The sequence below is a fragment of the Rhinoraja longicauda genome, chromosome 32 (genome assembly GCF_053455715.1).
Source record: "Rhinoraja longicauda isolate Sanriku21f chromosome 32, sRhiLon1.1, whole genome shotgun sequence".
Taxonomy (NCBI): domain Eukaryota; kingdom Metazoa; phylum Chordata; class Chondrichthyes; order Rajiformes; family Arhynchobatidae; genus Rhinoraja; species Rhinoraja longicauda.
The window spans coordinates 8679278-8692743 of record NC_135984.1 but is presented as its reverse complement, the minus strand read 5'-3'; the positions used below and the strand labels follow the sequence as shown (position 1 = coordinate 8692743).

General features: G+C 39.0%; 1 protein-coding gene across 4 annotated transcripts in view; it reads left to right on the top strand.

Annotated features, from left to right (window-relative positions):
• Window positions 1–13466, top strand: part of LOC144608645 (uncharacterized) — a 64480-nt gene that overhangs the window by 19917 nt on the left and 31097 nt on the right. For 3 of the 4 annotated variants that reach the window (XM_078426619.1, XM_078426620.1, XM_078426623.1), the window contains 5 exons: window positions 2066–2439; window positions 2945–3053; window positions 8050–8169; window positions 11519–11599; window positions 12295–12416. In XM_078426619.1, coding sequence (XP_078282745.1) covers window positions 2066–2439; window positions 2945–3053; window positions 8050–8169; window positions 11519–11599; window positions 12295–12416 — 806 coding nt within the window. The remainder of the gene's footprint in view (window positions 1–2065; window positions 2440–2944; window positions 3054–8049; window positions 8170–11518; window positions 11600–12294; window positions 12417–13466) is intronic. The other variant, XM_078426621.1, reaches the window with a different exon arrangement.

Here is a 13466-nt window from a genome sequence, read left to right as displayed (position 1 = left end):
AGTTTGTAGGTTAATTGGCTTTTATAAATTGCCACTAGTGTGTAGGACAGGGATCTCCAAACTATGGCCCGCGGGCCACATCCGTCCTGCCACGAGATTTTATCCGGCCCGCAGCAAGCTCTTAGGCGGCGGGGACTGGTCGGTGTGGACTGGGTAGGCCTAAGAACCAATTTCTATTCCGTAAGTCTCAGAATCTTTTTAATTCAGATACTTAAACCATGTCTGCCTTGTTTGAAGTGGCAGGGGTGCAATCTGATCTATGACATTATATATGAAATATATAAGTCAACCCAACAGGGTAGGTCCTACCAAGGTACATATCATTCAAGTTGATGGATCGAGCAGGACTTGACAGGCTAGAAATTGAGTTGATGTTTGCTGTGGCTGGACTATTCCAAAATAAAAGCTCATCTATTCAAGGCATGAGAAATGTCTTCACCAGAGGATAGTGAATCTTTGAAATGGCCGACTCAGAAAGAATCTGAACACTCAGTCATGGAGATTTGTTGATATTATCAATCTAAAGAATATGGGGAGAGTGCAGGCAAGTGATGCTGATGTTAAATATTAGCCACCGTTTGTCTGAATGGTGCAAAATGTCCTGCTCCCATGTCTATTAGTTAGATCTAACTCAATCCTCTGAAATGGCTTGTGTTAACAATACATTTTATTTAAGAGAGCATACAAGTTCCAAGTGTGACTGCTAGTAGAGTTTGTCATCCATCCCCATCTGACTTGCAAACAGATTAATGAATTACCAAATAAATATACAAAATGCTATCCTGGTAAGAAATGGTCTGCGAAGGACATAGATTAATGATCTTTTGTTGAATTAACAGATCTCAGTCATGGGATAGCTGTCGTTCGTTCAACATTTCAGCGCCCTGTTGTGTATCCATCTTCTTAATCCATGTCAGTGAGTCCAGTAAAGTTAAATGCTGCCAAATTGAGGTCTGTTCATACAAAGAAAACCCCTTTATGACAGCATTTACTTACCAAGGACCTATCTGAATTATTCAGCTGCTATCTGATCTTTCCATGTGTCTTTTTTCCCCCACCTAGGTCTGTGTCACTGCTGGTAACCACTTATGTGCATGCTGCTGTAATAGGAGTCACTTCATTGCATAAACCCCTATCTAAGCAGCATTGACACTCAAGCAGAATTTTTGCTAATATGATTTCCAACAAAGTGCTGAATAATAATTTTTTTAATGCAATGAAAAATAGTTTTTACATATTACTGATGCAAAATTTAATGGGTGATTGGGGGGATGGGGAATGGGGTGGAGGGGGGGTAGGGGGGATGGGATGGGGAGAGGGGGGGAGGGATGGGTAGGGGGGATGGGGGGAGGGGTAAATGGGATGGGGAGAGGGGGGAGGGATGGTGAAGGGGAGGGGGTAGAGGGGAGGGGGGAAGGGGATGGGGAGAAGAGGTGAAGGGGAGGGGATGGGGGGAAAGGGTGGAGGGGGAGTGGGAAGGGGGTAGGGTGAGGGGAGGAGGGGGTGCTGCACCAATGCAGGAGAGGTTTGGACCCAACGGGTCCACTTGGTCTTAAAACACTATTGAGAACGAAGAGGGCCACAGATGCTGCAAAATGCTACCATGGCAACTACTTACTCCATCATTCACCATTTTACTTAATGACACCTAAAAACAATGAGAGTCTCCCCTTCATTACCTTGAGCGGCTGGGGATGAGTAATGAATGTTCACTTTATTTTGAGTGCTATCTCCCTGGATTAACCATTTCTTTAAAATAAGCGGTGATATATTTGCAATTGCTTGCTGTCCAGGGTCCTAGTTTGATGAGCTATGTATGCCTACAGAATCATACAGAGCTCTACAGAGAATAGAAGGGGAAAATGCAAAAGAATGAAAGTTTACATTAAGTGGCTTCAATATTTTAACAAGTTTTGTGTGCAATGATATACCAGAAGAGTAGGTCAAATGGCCTCAATGTGCTCTATAAACAGCAAAACATTTGGATAAAATATTTTGCATTCATTTCATTGTTGATATTTCGTTTTTATAGCCATTCTTTCAAATACCATGTTTTGTTTTTCAGATTCCTTTCCTATCAATGAACTTCAATGGTAGCAGCTCAGATTCTGAAAATGATAACTTTGACAGATTGAACCAAGGTCATGGATCAAAGATGTTATCTGGAGGATGTACTTCTGATTCCGAGTCAGACTCCAGTTTGAAAGAAGACCAAGGAGATTTTGCAGTTCCACATAACTCTGTGGAATCCGACAACCAAGAAAAATGTATACTTGCAGTTGGTACAAAAACTCCATCGTTCCTGTGTATAGAGACTGGAAAAGATGCTTCTACACCTTCTACCGATACTGGAACAACTGCATCATCATCTCCTACTGATCCGAGAAAGGATATAAACTCCTCTGTATCTTCTGCAGCACAGCAATCACCTGATGAAAGGTAAAGCAATCAAATTAGACAAAGAACTGTGGATGCTGTAATCTTGTTTAGAGCATGGTGCTGAAGTAACCAATTGGGTCAGGAGGCATCTGCGGAGGGAATGGATAGGTGACATTTTAGGTCAGGACTCTTCTTCAGACTGTTTGTAGTAGGGGGAGAAAGCTAGCTGACCCTCTGAGTTACTCCATGCTTTGTGTTCTATTAAAACTAAGTATTTTTTATAATTATCTGCTGTCACTGGCTTCCAGATTTTAATCGAGGTTGCTAAATTATTTTGGAAGTGTGGGTGTCTACATTTTGACTGCTCGAATTGACAACTACCACTTTTTGTACATAATTTGTCCATCACACATTGCACTGCGCCTACCTTAAGTATATTTATCTTATTACCAGCATTTGTGTTTCTTTGAAATGTTCTTTTAATAAGTTGCATGTTCTTGAATCATGACATACTATTAAAAAATTTGATTTGTAGCAAATGTGACAAGCAATTATTTTATTACAGCAGGGTAATGCTCAAGGAAGTGGAACAAGTAAGTGAGAGCAAGCAGCATGTAGCTTACAACACATCCATAGAACAGCACGAAGAACCAACACTGGAAATGAGTTCAAAGGTAGGAAAAGTAAAATAAAACTAATGCTTTGCAAGAATTTGTGCAAAATTCTGAAAGTAAATGTTTGATTTGTATTTTATATCTGCAAGGCACAGCTCAGTTACGTTTTGGTTTAGTTTATTCTCACGTGTACTGAGGTACAGTGAAAAGCTTTTGTTGCATGCTAACAAGTCAGCAGAAAGACAACACCTGATTACAATCTCTGGAGAGAAGGAATAGGTGACTTTTCGGGACAAGACCCTTCTTCAGTCTGAGTCATCAATGCATTTTAATAATAATAATAATGCATTTTATTTATATAGCGCTTTTCATATACTCAAAGACGCTTTACAGAGATTTTGAGAACATAGGGAAATGAATAAATAGATAAATAAGTAAATAAATAAATGAACAGAGAAAGGAGACAGAAGGTGAGGTGACCTTCAGTGGTTGAAGGCAGTACTGAACAGGTGAGACTTCAGCGATGTTTTGAATATGGTGAGTGTGGAGGAGTCTCTAACAGTTTGGGGTAGTGAGTTCCATAGGGTGGGAGCAACGATGGAGAAAGCCCTGTCCCCCCAGGATCTGAGTTTGGTCCGGATGTGGGGGGATAGGAGATTGGCAGCGGCAGAGCGGAGGGTGCAGGTGGGAGTGTGCCTGTGGAGGAGATCGGTCAGGTAGGATGGGGCCAGGTTATGGAGGGCTTTGTAGGTTATGAGGAGGATTTTGTACTGGATTCTCTGGGGGATGGGGAGCCAGTGGAGTTTATAAAGTACGGGGGTGATATGGTCACGGATCGAGGTGTGTGTGAGTAGACGGGCAGTTTTGAATGTATTGAAGTTTATTGATGATTTTTGAGGGTGCGCCATAGAGGAGGCTGTTGCAGTAGTCCAGACGGGAGGTGATGAAGGCGTGGATGAGGGTTTCTGCAGCTGTGGAGGAGAGGGATGGACGGAGACGGGCAATGTTTTTGAGGTGGAAGAAGGCTGTCTTTGTGATGTGTTTGATGTGTTTGTCGAAGGAGAGGGTTTGATCAAGGATGATTCCAAGATTCCGGATGTGAGGTGAGGTGGATACTGGGAGACCATCAATGTTGAGGATGAAGTTTTGGGTGGATTTGGTGAGCGTTTTTGGACCAATGATGATGATTTCAGATTTGTTGCAATTGAGTTTGAGGAAGTTTGATTGAAGCCAAGATTTTATTTCAGTGATGCAGTTTGTCAGTGTAGAGTGTGTGGTGGGGGAGATTGACTTGGTGGAGATGAGGAGCTGGATATCATCGGCGAAGCAGTGGAAGTTGAGACCATGACGGTGGATTAATTGACCAAGGGGGAACAGGTAGAGGATGAAGAGGAGGGGGCCAAGGACTGAGCCTTGGGGGACACCTTGGGGGAGGGGAGCGGTGGGGGATTTACAGTTGTTAATGGAGATGAACTGGTGTCTGTCAGAGAGGTCATGATAGGGCTTTTCCGGTGATGTTAAGGGAGGTTTCAAGTCGGGTGAGGAGAATGGAGTGATTTATGGTGTCAAAGGCGCCGCTGAGGTCAAGTAGGATGAGGATGTTGAGGTTGCCAGCGTCGGAGGAGAGGAGAATGTCATTTGTGATTTTGAGGAGCGCAGTTTCAGTACAGTGGTTTGAGCGGAATCCGGATTGGAAAGTTTCATACAGGTTATTGGTAGAGAGGTGGTATTTGAGTTGGGAAGCTACAGCACGTTCCAAAACTTTGGACAGAAAGGGTAGGTTGGAGATTGGTCTGAAGTTGTTTGGGGTGTCAGGGTTTAGACCAGGTTTTTTCAGAATGGGGGTGACAGCAGCGATTTTGAGGGATGGCGGGACGATGCCAGTGGACAGGGAGGAGTTTATTGTTGCAGTGATAAGTGGAGAGAGAGCAGGAAGGCAGGCCTTGACAAAGCTGGAGGGGATGGGGTCCAGAGAGCAGGTGGCAGTTTTTATTCCTGTGAAGAGGTCAGAGAGGTGTTTACCCTAAATCAATGTTGGCTTTGCTACTACCTCAGCATTTCTCTCACTTGATTCAGCTATTGGATTAAATACAGGTGAGGTGCCGGGAAATTGGTGGGTGGCAAATGTTGTGTCTCCATTTAAATAGGGCTGCAAGGAAAATCCTGGGAACTAGAGGCCAGTGAGCCTAACATCTGTGGTCGGAAAGTTACTAGAGACTATTCGAAGGGATCAGACATTCATGTATTTAGGTGGACAAGGGCAGATTAGGGACTATCCATTGCATCTAAGGAGGTATAAGGAAGATCATAGAATCTGGGCTGTCATGGAAGAAAGTGCATTGATCACTCTCACTTCGCTGACCAGGGCAAGGGTAATCCTAACTCAATGAGTGAAAGTTGTGTGGGTGGGGGGAGGGAGGCTGTGGCCTGCAAGTAACTGTCTTAAAAAGTTGAAGCAGAGGCCCTCACCATGTTTAAAAAGTCCCTGGAAGAGCCGGGAAGCAGGGTTAACCAAAACTTAATTTTTGGCGATTATGTACCTCAAACACGGGCTGATTGGTTGGTGTAAAATTAAATTATCTTGTAGACAATTACAAATATGATGCTTAGAAAAAAAATATTTAGCAATTATTACTGATATCTTGGAGGCATTTTAAAGCGACAACAGCTGTAAATCACGTACGACATTATTTCCAATCCATTACTCTTATGAGATACTTCAGATTCACCTGATGAATGAGAAATTTTTACAGTGCATTATTAAATTAGTTACTATTCTCAAAACAAATGTGAAAGTTTGGCTTACTTGCACTGTCGAGCACGATTCTTCTGATTTCATTTGTTTGAATGTTGGAGTGGACCATATTTATAATGGAACTCCACCTACACCCTCACAATACTTGAGGCAATACGCAATTTAAAAAAAATGCATCATTGGAAAACAAATAAAAATTTGAAGTGATGCCAATTATTTTTCTCTTTCGTGAGAGGGAAGCTTTATACTCTTGCATTTTCAAATCAAAGTTGGCACTAACCTTTCAAAAAATAAGCTTTTCATCATGCTCAGTTTTTATCTTTGTGTTAATTTTTTTTAAATTTTGGTTGTTTGCCAATAGATTTTATTCCAATGAAAAGACAACATTTTGTCCGCAATTGAAGTTATAATTTAGCTTTTAAAATTTTACAAGATCTTTGCCCTCATAATTATTCCTGATGGATGGCTCCTAATAACACAACATTGTGATGATAATGCATTATATTCTAACCTTGGAATTCATAGACAACATGCGTTGGATGTGCTTTACTGCACTTTTGTGCTGGAATTGTGAGATTTAGATCAGAGATTAGCTATGTAAAGAAGTCAACCAAAATGACCTTGGCTTTGACTTCAATCATTTTTTAATTTTGGTCTTTGGGAAATAAGGGCAAGAACAGAGTTTAACAAAGGCAAACGTTTTAAATTATCCATCATTTGGCTATATATCTCAACAACTTGATGGGATTTAGTTAGGGCAGCTTCAAAGTAGTATTCCAGACATTCTAATCTAATGTATAGTTCGGAATTGCAGGACAGTTGACTTCTGTTTGACCCAATACAAATATTGCGGTTTGTTTTGTCTTCTGCTTATGCATGCATTGGTCACATCTTCCTTATCCTGTTCAGATGGAATTGTCTGATGTCTGGGTAGAGAACGAACTTGACCATCAGTTTGTTGCAAAATTCCTTCAAGAGCAAAAATATTTTATGGATAGCAACCGTAGTGTGTTAATTTATGAGAACATTAACATCCCTGAAATCGCACAACCTCTTCTTGATGAGTGCTGGGCCTGACGTCTCCATTTCAGATTCTTGGAAAAATGGCTGAGGCGAAAAAAAATCATTTGGAATCATTGTCCAGCAGATCCAACAATTAAATTCTCATGTTTCAGTCTTTTCTGAAATTAATAGAAATTATTCTGATTAAATTTAGAGGTGGTGTAACTTCTTATCCAGGAAAGAAAAGTTGCTCCAGTTGTTGAATATTACCTTACACTGAACACACAAAATAATGTGTCTGAATAATCAGTCTGAAGAAGGGTCTCGACCCGAAACGTCACCCATTCCTTCTCTCCTGAGATGCTGCCTGACCTGCTGAGTTACTCCAGCATTTTGTGAATAAATATCTTCGATTTGTACCAGCATCTGCAGTTATTTTCTTACACAAAATAATTAAGTGACCTTGGGGACCATGAGTTTCTGAATTTAACTGAGTGATTTTCAATCAGTGACTTATTGTAACTTTGTCGGCGCCAGAAACGTGGTGACTCTTGTGCATTGCCTAGGTGAAGTCTGCTTTATGATTTTACCAGGTTGATGTAAAAATAAAGCATTTCACTAGGCACATGTGACAATAAAGTATAATTGAATTGAATTCCTCCAAGTGGGAGCTGTTGATTATTTTTACAGTGGAATATCTGGGAAATTCTCAAAATCCCTTTTGTTGCCTTGCAGTAGGTATGACAACAGGATAGTTATTCTCCAACTTCTGTCTTTGGCTTACTTACAAGATTTTCTTAAATGCCTCTATGTTCTGGAAGAGGTCATGCGTATAAAAATTGAATTTTGAATTCAATTAATCCACTGGAATTGGTGTTACATAGAAAACTGTCTGGTTCTGTTTTCATGGTTGTATTTTAAGGTGACCAACATTTCACTGGGTTTTTGGCTCAGGAACATAATCACTTTACTTAGAGGCTTGTAAGGATTAGAACCATCATGTTAACATTGGAAAAATGATAAAGGTGCCATTTATAAAAGACAGCTTATTTCTTTAAACTTTTACATTGTGGATTTAGTATTCAAAAAGCATTAGCTTTGAAAACTTGCCATTTACGTAATATTATTTTGTTTGTAATATTAGCTCAGATAGCATTGTGCTGTTTTATTCCAAACATGCATTCTGTGGCATTAATGACAATGTAAAATAGCAATTTTATTAGACAGTGACACAAGAATAATCTCATTATCTACTTGTTGAGCATTTTTAAGTTATTGATTCATCTCTTTATGTTGCAGGTGGAAGAAAGGTTGCTGAAATGTAAATTGAAAGAAGCTTCTGAGGCCCTGATGGCATCTAATTTTAGAAATGCTCAGGAAAACTATCTGCATGCCCTTAAATTAATAAAAGAAAAGAAAGTAAGTTTCACTGTCAGAAATGTTTGAAATACTATTGACATATTCCTTATTTTGCCAATCCAGTCTTTGATATGAGTCTTTATCTTACTTATCCAAAGGTTAAAATCCTGGAAATAAAATACATTATTAAATACATTTTTTAATGAGTAACAGGTATTCAACTTCATTGGGAATTAGTCACTATCAGACTATACTTCGCTTAAATAAAAATTATGTAGACCAAAGCTATCAGAAAAGATTTCATTTTGAAAATTTGAGAAGTATTATGTGTTTGGTCAGTAACACATATACAGTGCTCTCCATAATGTTTGGAACAAAGATCCATCATTTATTTATTTGCTTCTGTTCTTCACAATTTGAGATTTGCAATAGAAAAAAATAAATCACATGTTACAGTGCTCTTTGTCAGATTTTAATAAAGGACATTTTTGGACATTTTGGTTTCACTACGTAGAAATTACAGCAGTGTTTACACATAGTCCCCCCATTTCAGGGCACCATAATGTTTGGGACACAACAATGTCATGTACATGAAAGTAGTCATGTTTAGTATTTTGTTGCATATCCTTTGCATGCAATGACTGCTTGAAGTCTGCGATTCATGGACATCACCAGTTGCTGGGTGTCTTCTCTGGTGATGCTCTGCATGTATTACAGCCATCTTTAGCTTATGCTTATTTTGGAGGCTAATACCCTTCAGTTTTCTCTTTAGCATATAAAAGGCATGCTCAATTGGGTTCAGATCAGGTGATTAACTTGGTTACTCAAGAATTGACCATTTTTTAGCTTTGAAAAACTTCTTTGTTACTTTAGCAGTGTGTTTCAGATAATTTTCTTGCTGTAGAATGAACTGCCGGCCAATGTTTTGAGGCATTTGTTTGAACTTGAGCAGATAGAATGTGTCTATACACTTCAGAATTCGTTATGCTACTGCCATCAGCAGTTGTATCATCAATGAAGATAAATTAGCCAGTACCTTCAGCAGCCATACATACCCAGGCCATAACACCCCCACCACCGTGTTTCACAGATGAAGTGGTGTGCTTTGGATCTTGGGGAGTTCCTTCTCTCCTCTATACTTTGCTCTTGCCTTCACTCTGATATAAGTTAATCTTCATCTCATCTATCCACAAGACCTTTTTCCAGAACTGTGATTGTTCTTTTCAGTACTTCGTGGCAAACGGTAACCTGGCCATCCTATTTTTGTGGCTAACCAGTGATTTGCATCTTGCAGTGTAGCCTCTGTATTTCTGTTCATGAAGTCTTCTGCAGACAGTGGTCATTGACAAATCCACACCTGACTCCTGTAGAGTGTTTCTGATCTGTCGGACAGGTGTTTGGGGATTTTTCTTTATTATGGAGAGAATTCTCCTGCCAGTCCCTTCGCGATTAGTAAGCTCACCAGTGTTCTCTTCTTAATGATGTTCCAAACAATTGATGTTGGTAAGCCTAAGGTTTAACTGATTTCTCTAACAGTTTTATTCTTGTTTCTCAGTCTCATAATGGCTTCTTTGACTTTCTTTGGCACAACTTTGGTCCTCATGTTGATAAACAGCAATAAACGTTTCCAAAGGTGATGGAAAGACTGGAGGAAAGATTCGGTGCTGAGAGCTCTCTTATACCTGCATTAAACACATTTGAGCAATTACAAACGCCTGTGAAGCCATGTGTCCCAAACATTATGGTGCCCTGAAACGTGGGGACTCTGTATAAGCACAGCTGTATTTTCTACATGGTGAAACCAAAATGTATAAAAATGGCCTTTAATAAAATCTGACAATGTGCACTTTAACCACCACATGTGATTTTTTTTTCTATTACACATCTCAAATTGTGGAGTGCAGAGGCAAATAAATCAATGATGGGTCTTTGACCCAAACATGGAGGGCACTCTATTGCTGCTGCTTACGGTAAACTCTTTCAAGGAAATAAGGTAATTTTACATCGCATTGCTTGGACAAAGCAGCAAATCCATTGACGTGTTCTCCTTGAATAATAGAAGTCAATTGCTCTTGTATAGGCACCAAATTTAGTTTATCTGTAAATTTCTTTGTATAGACTGCAGCTATCAGTCCCAGATTCCTTACAGATGACTGTACTTTACAATCTCTAAGCTGTACTTGGCGCTTATAGAAACAGTCATCCATAATTTATGTTTTTTCCTGATATCTGAATCTTGCTATTTTGTGGTTTTACATATTTATGTAGAAGGTCAAGTTGTCAGTCCAGACTGTTGCTACAGAGAAGAATTATTTTATTTTCTCAACATTGACTGGGTTATATCCTTCCGACAATAGTTGGAAGGAAGGAAAGTCTTTTGTGGTCATAAAAAATCTGAGACATTGTCTGAACTTTCAATCCATGAAATGTTCCCTGGAATTGATTTGATTTTAAAATGATGAAATGTGTCAAGAACATAACTTCTAATGAAGTGTCAGATGTCCACAAATTATATGCAAATGTCTCAAAAATGTATTGCCGTTTTACAGAGATCAATTTATCATGGGATACCACTCAGACATGCATTTTGCACTCTTAGCACCTCGAATCTGATTGCTGCTCATTTTTGGCTTTCTCCTTGTGCTTTTCAACTGACTTTCTCTTTGCAGCTCTTTCCACCACAGGTGACTACGCTAAAGATCCTGAGTATTTAATTAATTTGCACATTTGTTTCTGTCTCATTATTTGGTAAAATAGGCTGTACATGAAAGTGATACTGAGACCGATTTGGCAAAATAATTATTTGTTGGAAAATTAACTGGGTAGAGTTGAAAAAGAACATTGCAAGGGCAATATTACAGCTAGAATATGTAGGAAATGTTTTTTGTTGAAGAAATTTAGATTTCCTTTGGGAGGCATTCGGATTGTTAGCAAACCATAGATTATCAAGAGAGTCGAGTCAAGTGTTTGTAATTGTCATATGTACCAAAAACGGAACGATTAAATTCTTACTTGCAGCAGCGTAACAGGTCTGTAAACATTACTTATGGATAACACAACAAAAGAAATGTAAGTACATTTTTAAAAGGTTATGATGATTTTTTTTCTTGTCGGATCCTTGAAGACCTGAGTGGAGCGGTGGAAGCATGTTGGGGTGATCAAATGGTTAGATATGGGGGAGAATGATGTGTGTACAGTTTTCAATATCTTCCCTCTGCACTCACTGCTGATGCAATAACTTGACCAGAAAGGTCAATCATTCTTTTGCCTCTGCAAATGTTGCTCAACCTGCTGCCTTTTTCCGACTTTTGTTATTGCTCCAGATTTGAGCATCTGAAGTTTATTGTGTTTCTGAACAGAATATTAGATGTTTGTCTATTTATTAGTTGCATTTGATTTTCCATTGCAGGTGTACAACTTGACTACCATGGAGTACATACTCATTGAGTATGCCTGTGGCTTGGCCTTTCTGGGAAATAACTTAATTCAGGTAGGAACTTTTATTCTTTGATGATAATGGGATCAGTCTAGTCATTAAACTTTGCCTAAATGAAAGCTAGATTATAACATGCAATGCAGTTTTATATAATTTCCATTGATGACAGCACCAAGTTTCCCTCTGAATAGTGATCTATGGCCTATCATTAAAGCATTATCAAACGAAATAATAATTTGGTGAATAGAATTACTTCCCATAACCCATCTTGGCACTTCTCTCCTCCTTTAAGACTCCTTAAAGCCTATCACTGATCAAGCCATCCAGTCCAATATCTCCTTTATATGCATTGTATAAAACTTTATTTGCTATTTCTGCAGGGAATTACCCTGAGGATGTTGGAGATGCTATATATTAATACAAACTGTTCTACAGTAGTATTGCTAGATGGTATTGGAGGCTAATTTTATTTCCCATTTTTACTGGAGCCACTAGAAGGGAAATATGCCCAGCGTACATGGCAAAAAAATAATATTACTGCATTGATAAATAATTGATAAATAACTTTTGTAATAGGTTTAAGTCACTGGCTAAGAATGATACTTTGAAGCTACATCGATAAAATATACTACAGTACTTCAAGCGAACTGTTGTAGAACTACATTACCTTCTTACAGTAGAGAATAAGTTATGAAGTTGAGGGTGAGACATAATTTATTTTTTCCCCCTGAATTTATTGATGGTTTTAGGATGTTTTAGAGGCTGAACGGCACTTCAAGAACATTTTTGATGAGTTCAGTGATGAAGATTCCAGCCATTTCACCTGCCTCTCGTTTTATGGTCTAAGTCTTGTCCACATCCGATGGAACAGGTATGTGCTTCACTTATGGAAACATTTGATTTTCATTTCCAAATGGCTCATGGAACAGCTGTATCATGAAAGTCATTCATAGCACTCTGAGCAATGCATACTAATAGGTCAGATTTTAAAGACGGTCGTATATTATTGCTGTTGACTTTCCATCTTAACCAAGATCCAAATTAACTGAACTGTCATCTAATCAGAAATTCCTTTCCAAAACCAGAAAAATCAGGGATTTTTTAACAAGAATGGAGTTTTTAAAATAATGTGTGAAGGTTAATTTAGTGTTACTTTTAGGTACTATGATATGTTAATAGGAGAATCTTGTTAATCATGCAATCTTTACATTTCATGGAATTAGCAATATAGTCAGTCCAGACGGAATATAAAGGTTTCTCTTTCTTTCCCATGTAATTTTAATTGTTGAAATTTCATACTCATTGAAGGCATGCATCAGTGATGAAATTCACTATTGTCTTCATTGTGCCAGCACAACCACGAGCTGGCTGAGGAAAAGTGTGTGATTATGTCTATAGGCAGCACTGATCCCTGTCATCTGCGACAGTTAACCAGGCAACATATGTTAGGCAGCTCAAAATACTACCAATGCCCTTGCTGCAAAATCCTCCAAATCCATTAGTTTGCCTATTTTACAACATCTGCTTTCTCTCCTCAGCCAGCATCTCCTGTATTGAGGCTCTAATCACACGAGCAATTTCAGGAGCTTGCCATATTGTCTGCATACCTGACATTAAGTTCACCTTGCCATCTTACAGTAGAGAATAAGTTATGAAGTTGAGGGTGAGACATAATTTTTTTTCCCCCCTGAATTTATTGATGGTTTTAGGATGTTTTAGAGGCTGAACGGCACTTCAAGAACATTTTTGATGAGTTCAGTGATGAAGATTCCAGCTATTTCACCTGCCTCTTGTTTATCTCGCCTGTAGCTGAGTTTGTGAATCCCACATGACCTCACTAGCCGCCTCAGAATTCATGTGCAGGAAGAAACTGCAGATGCTGGTTTAAATCAAAGGTAGACACAAAATGCTGGAGTAACTC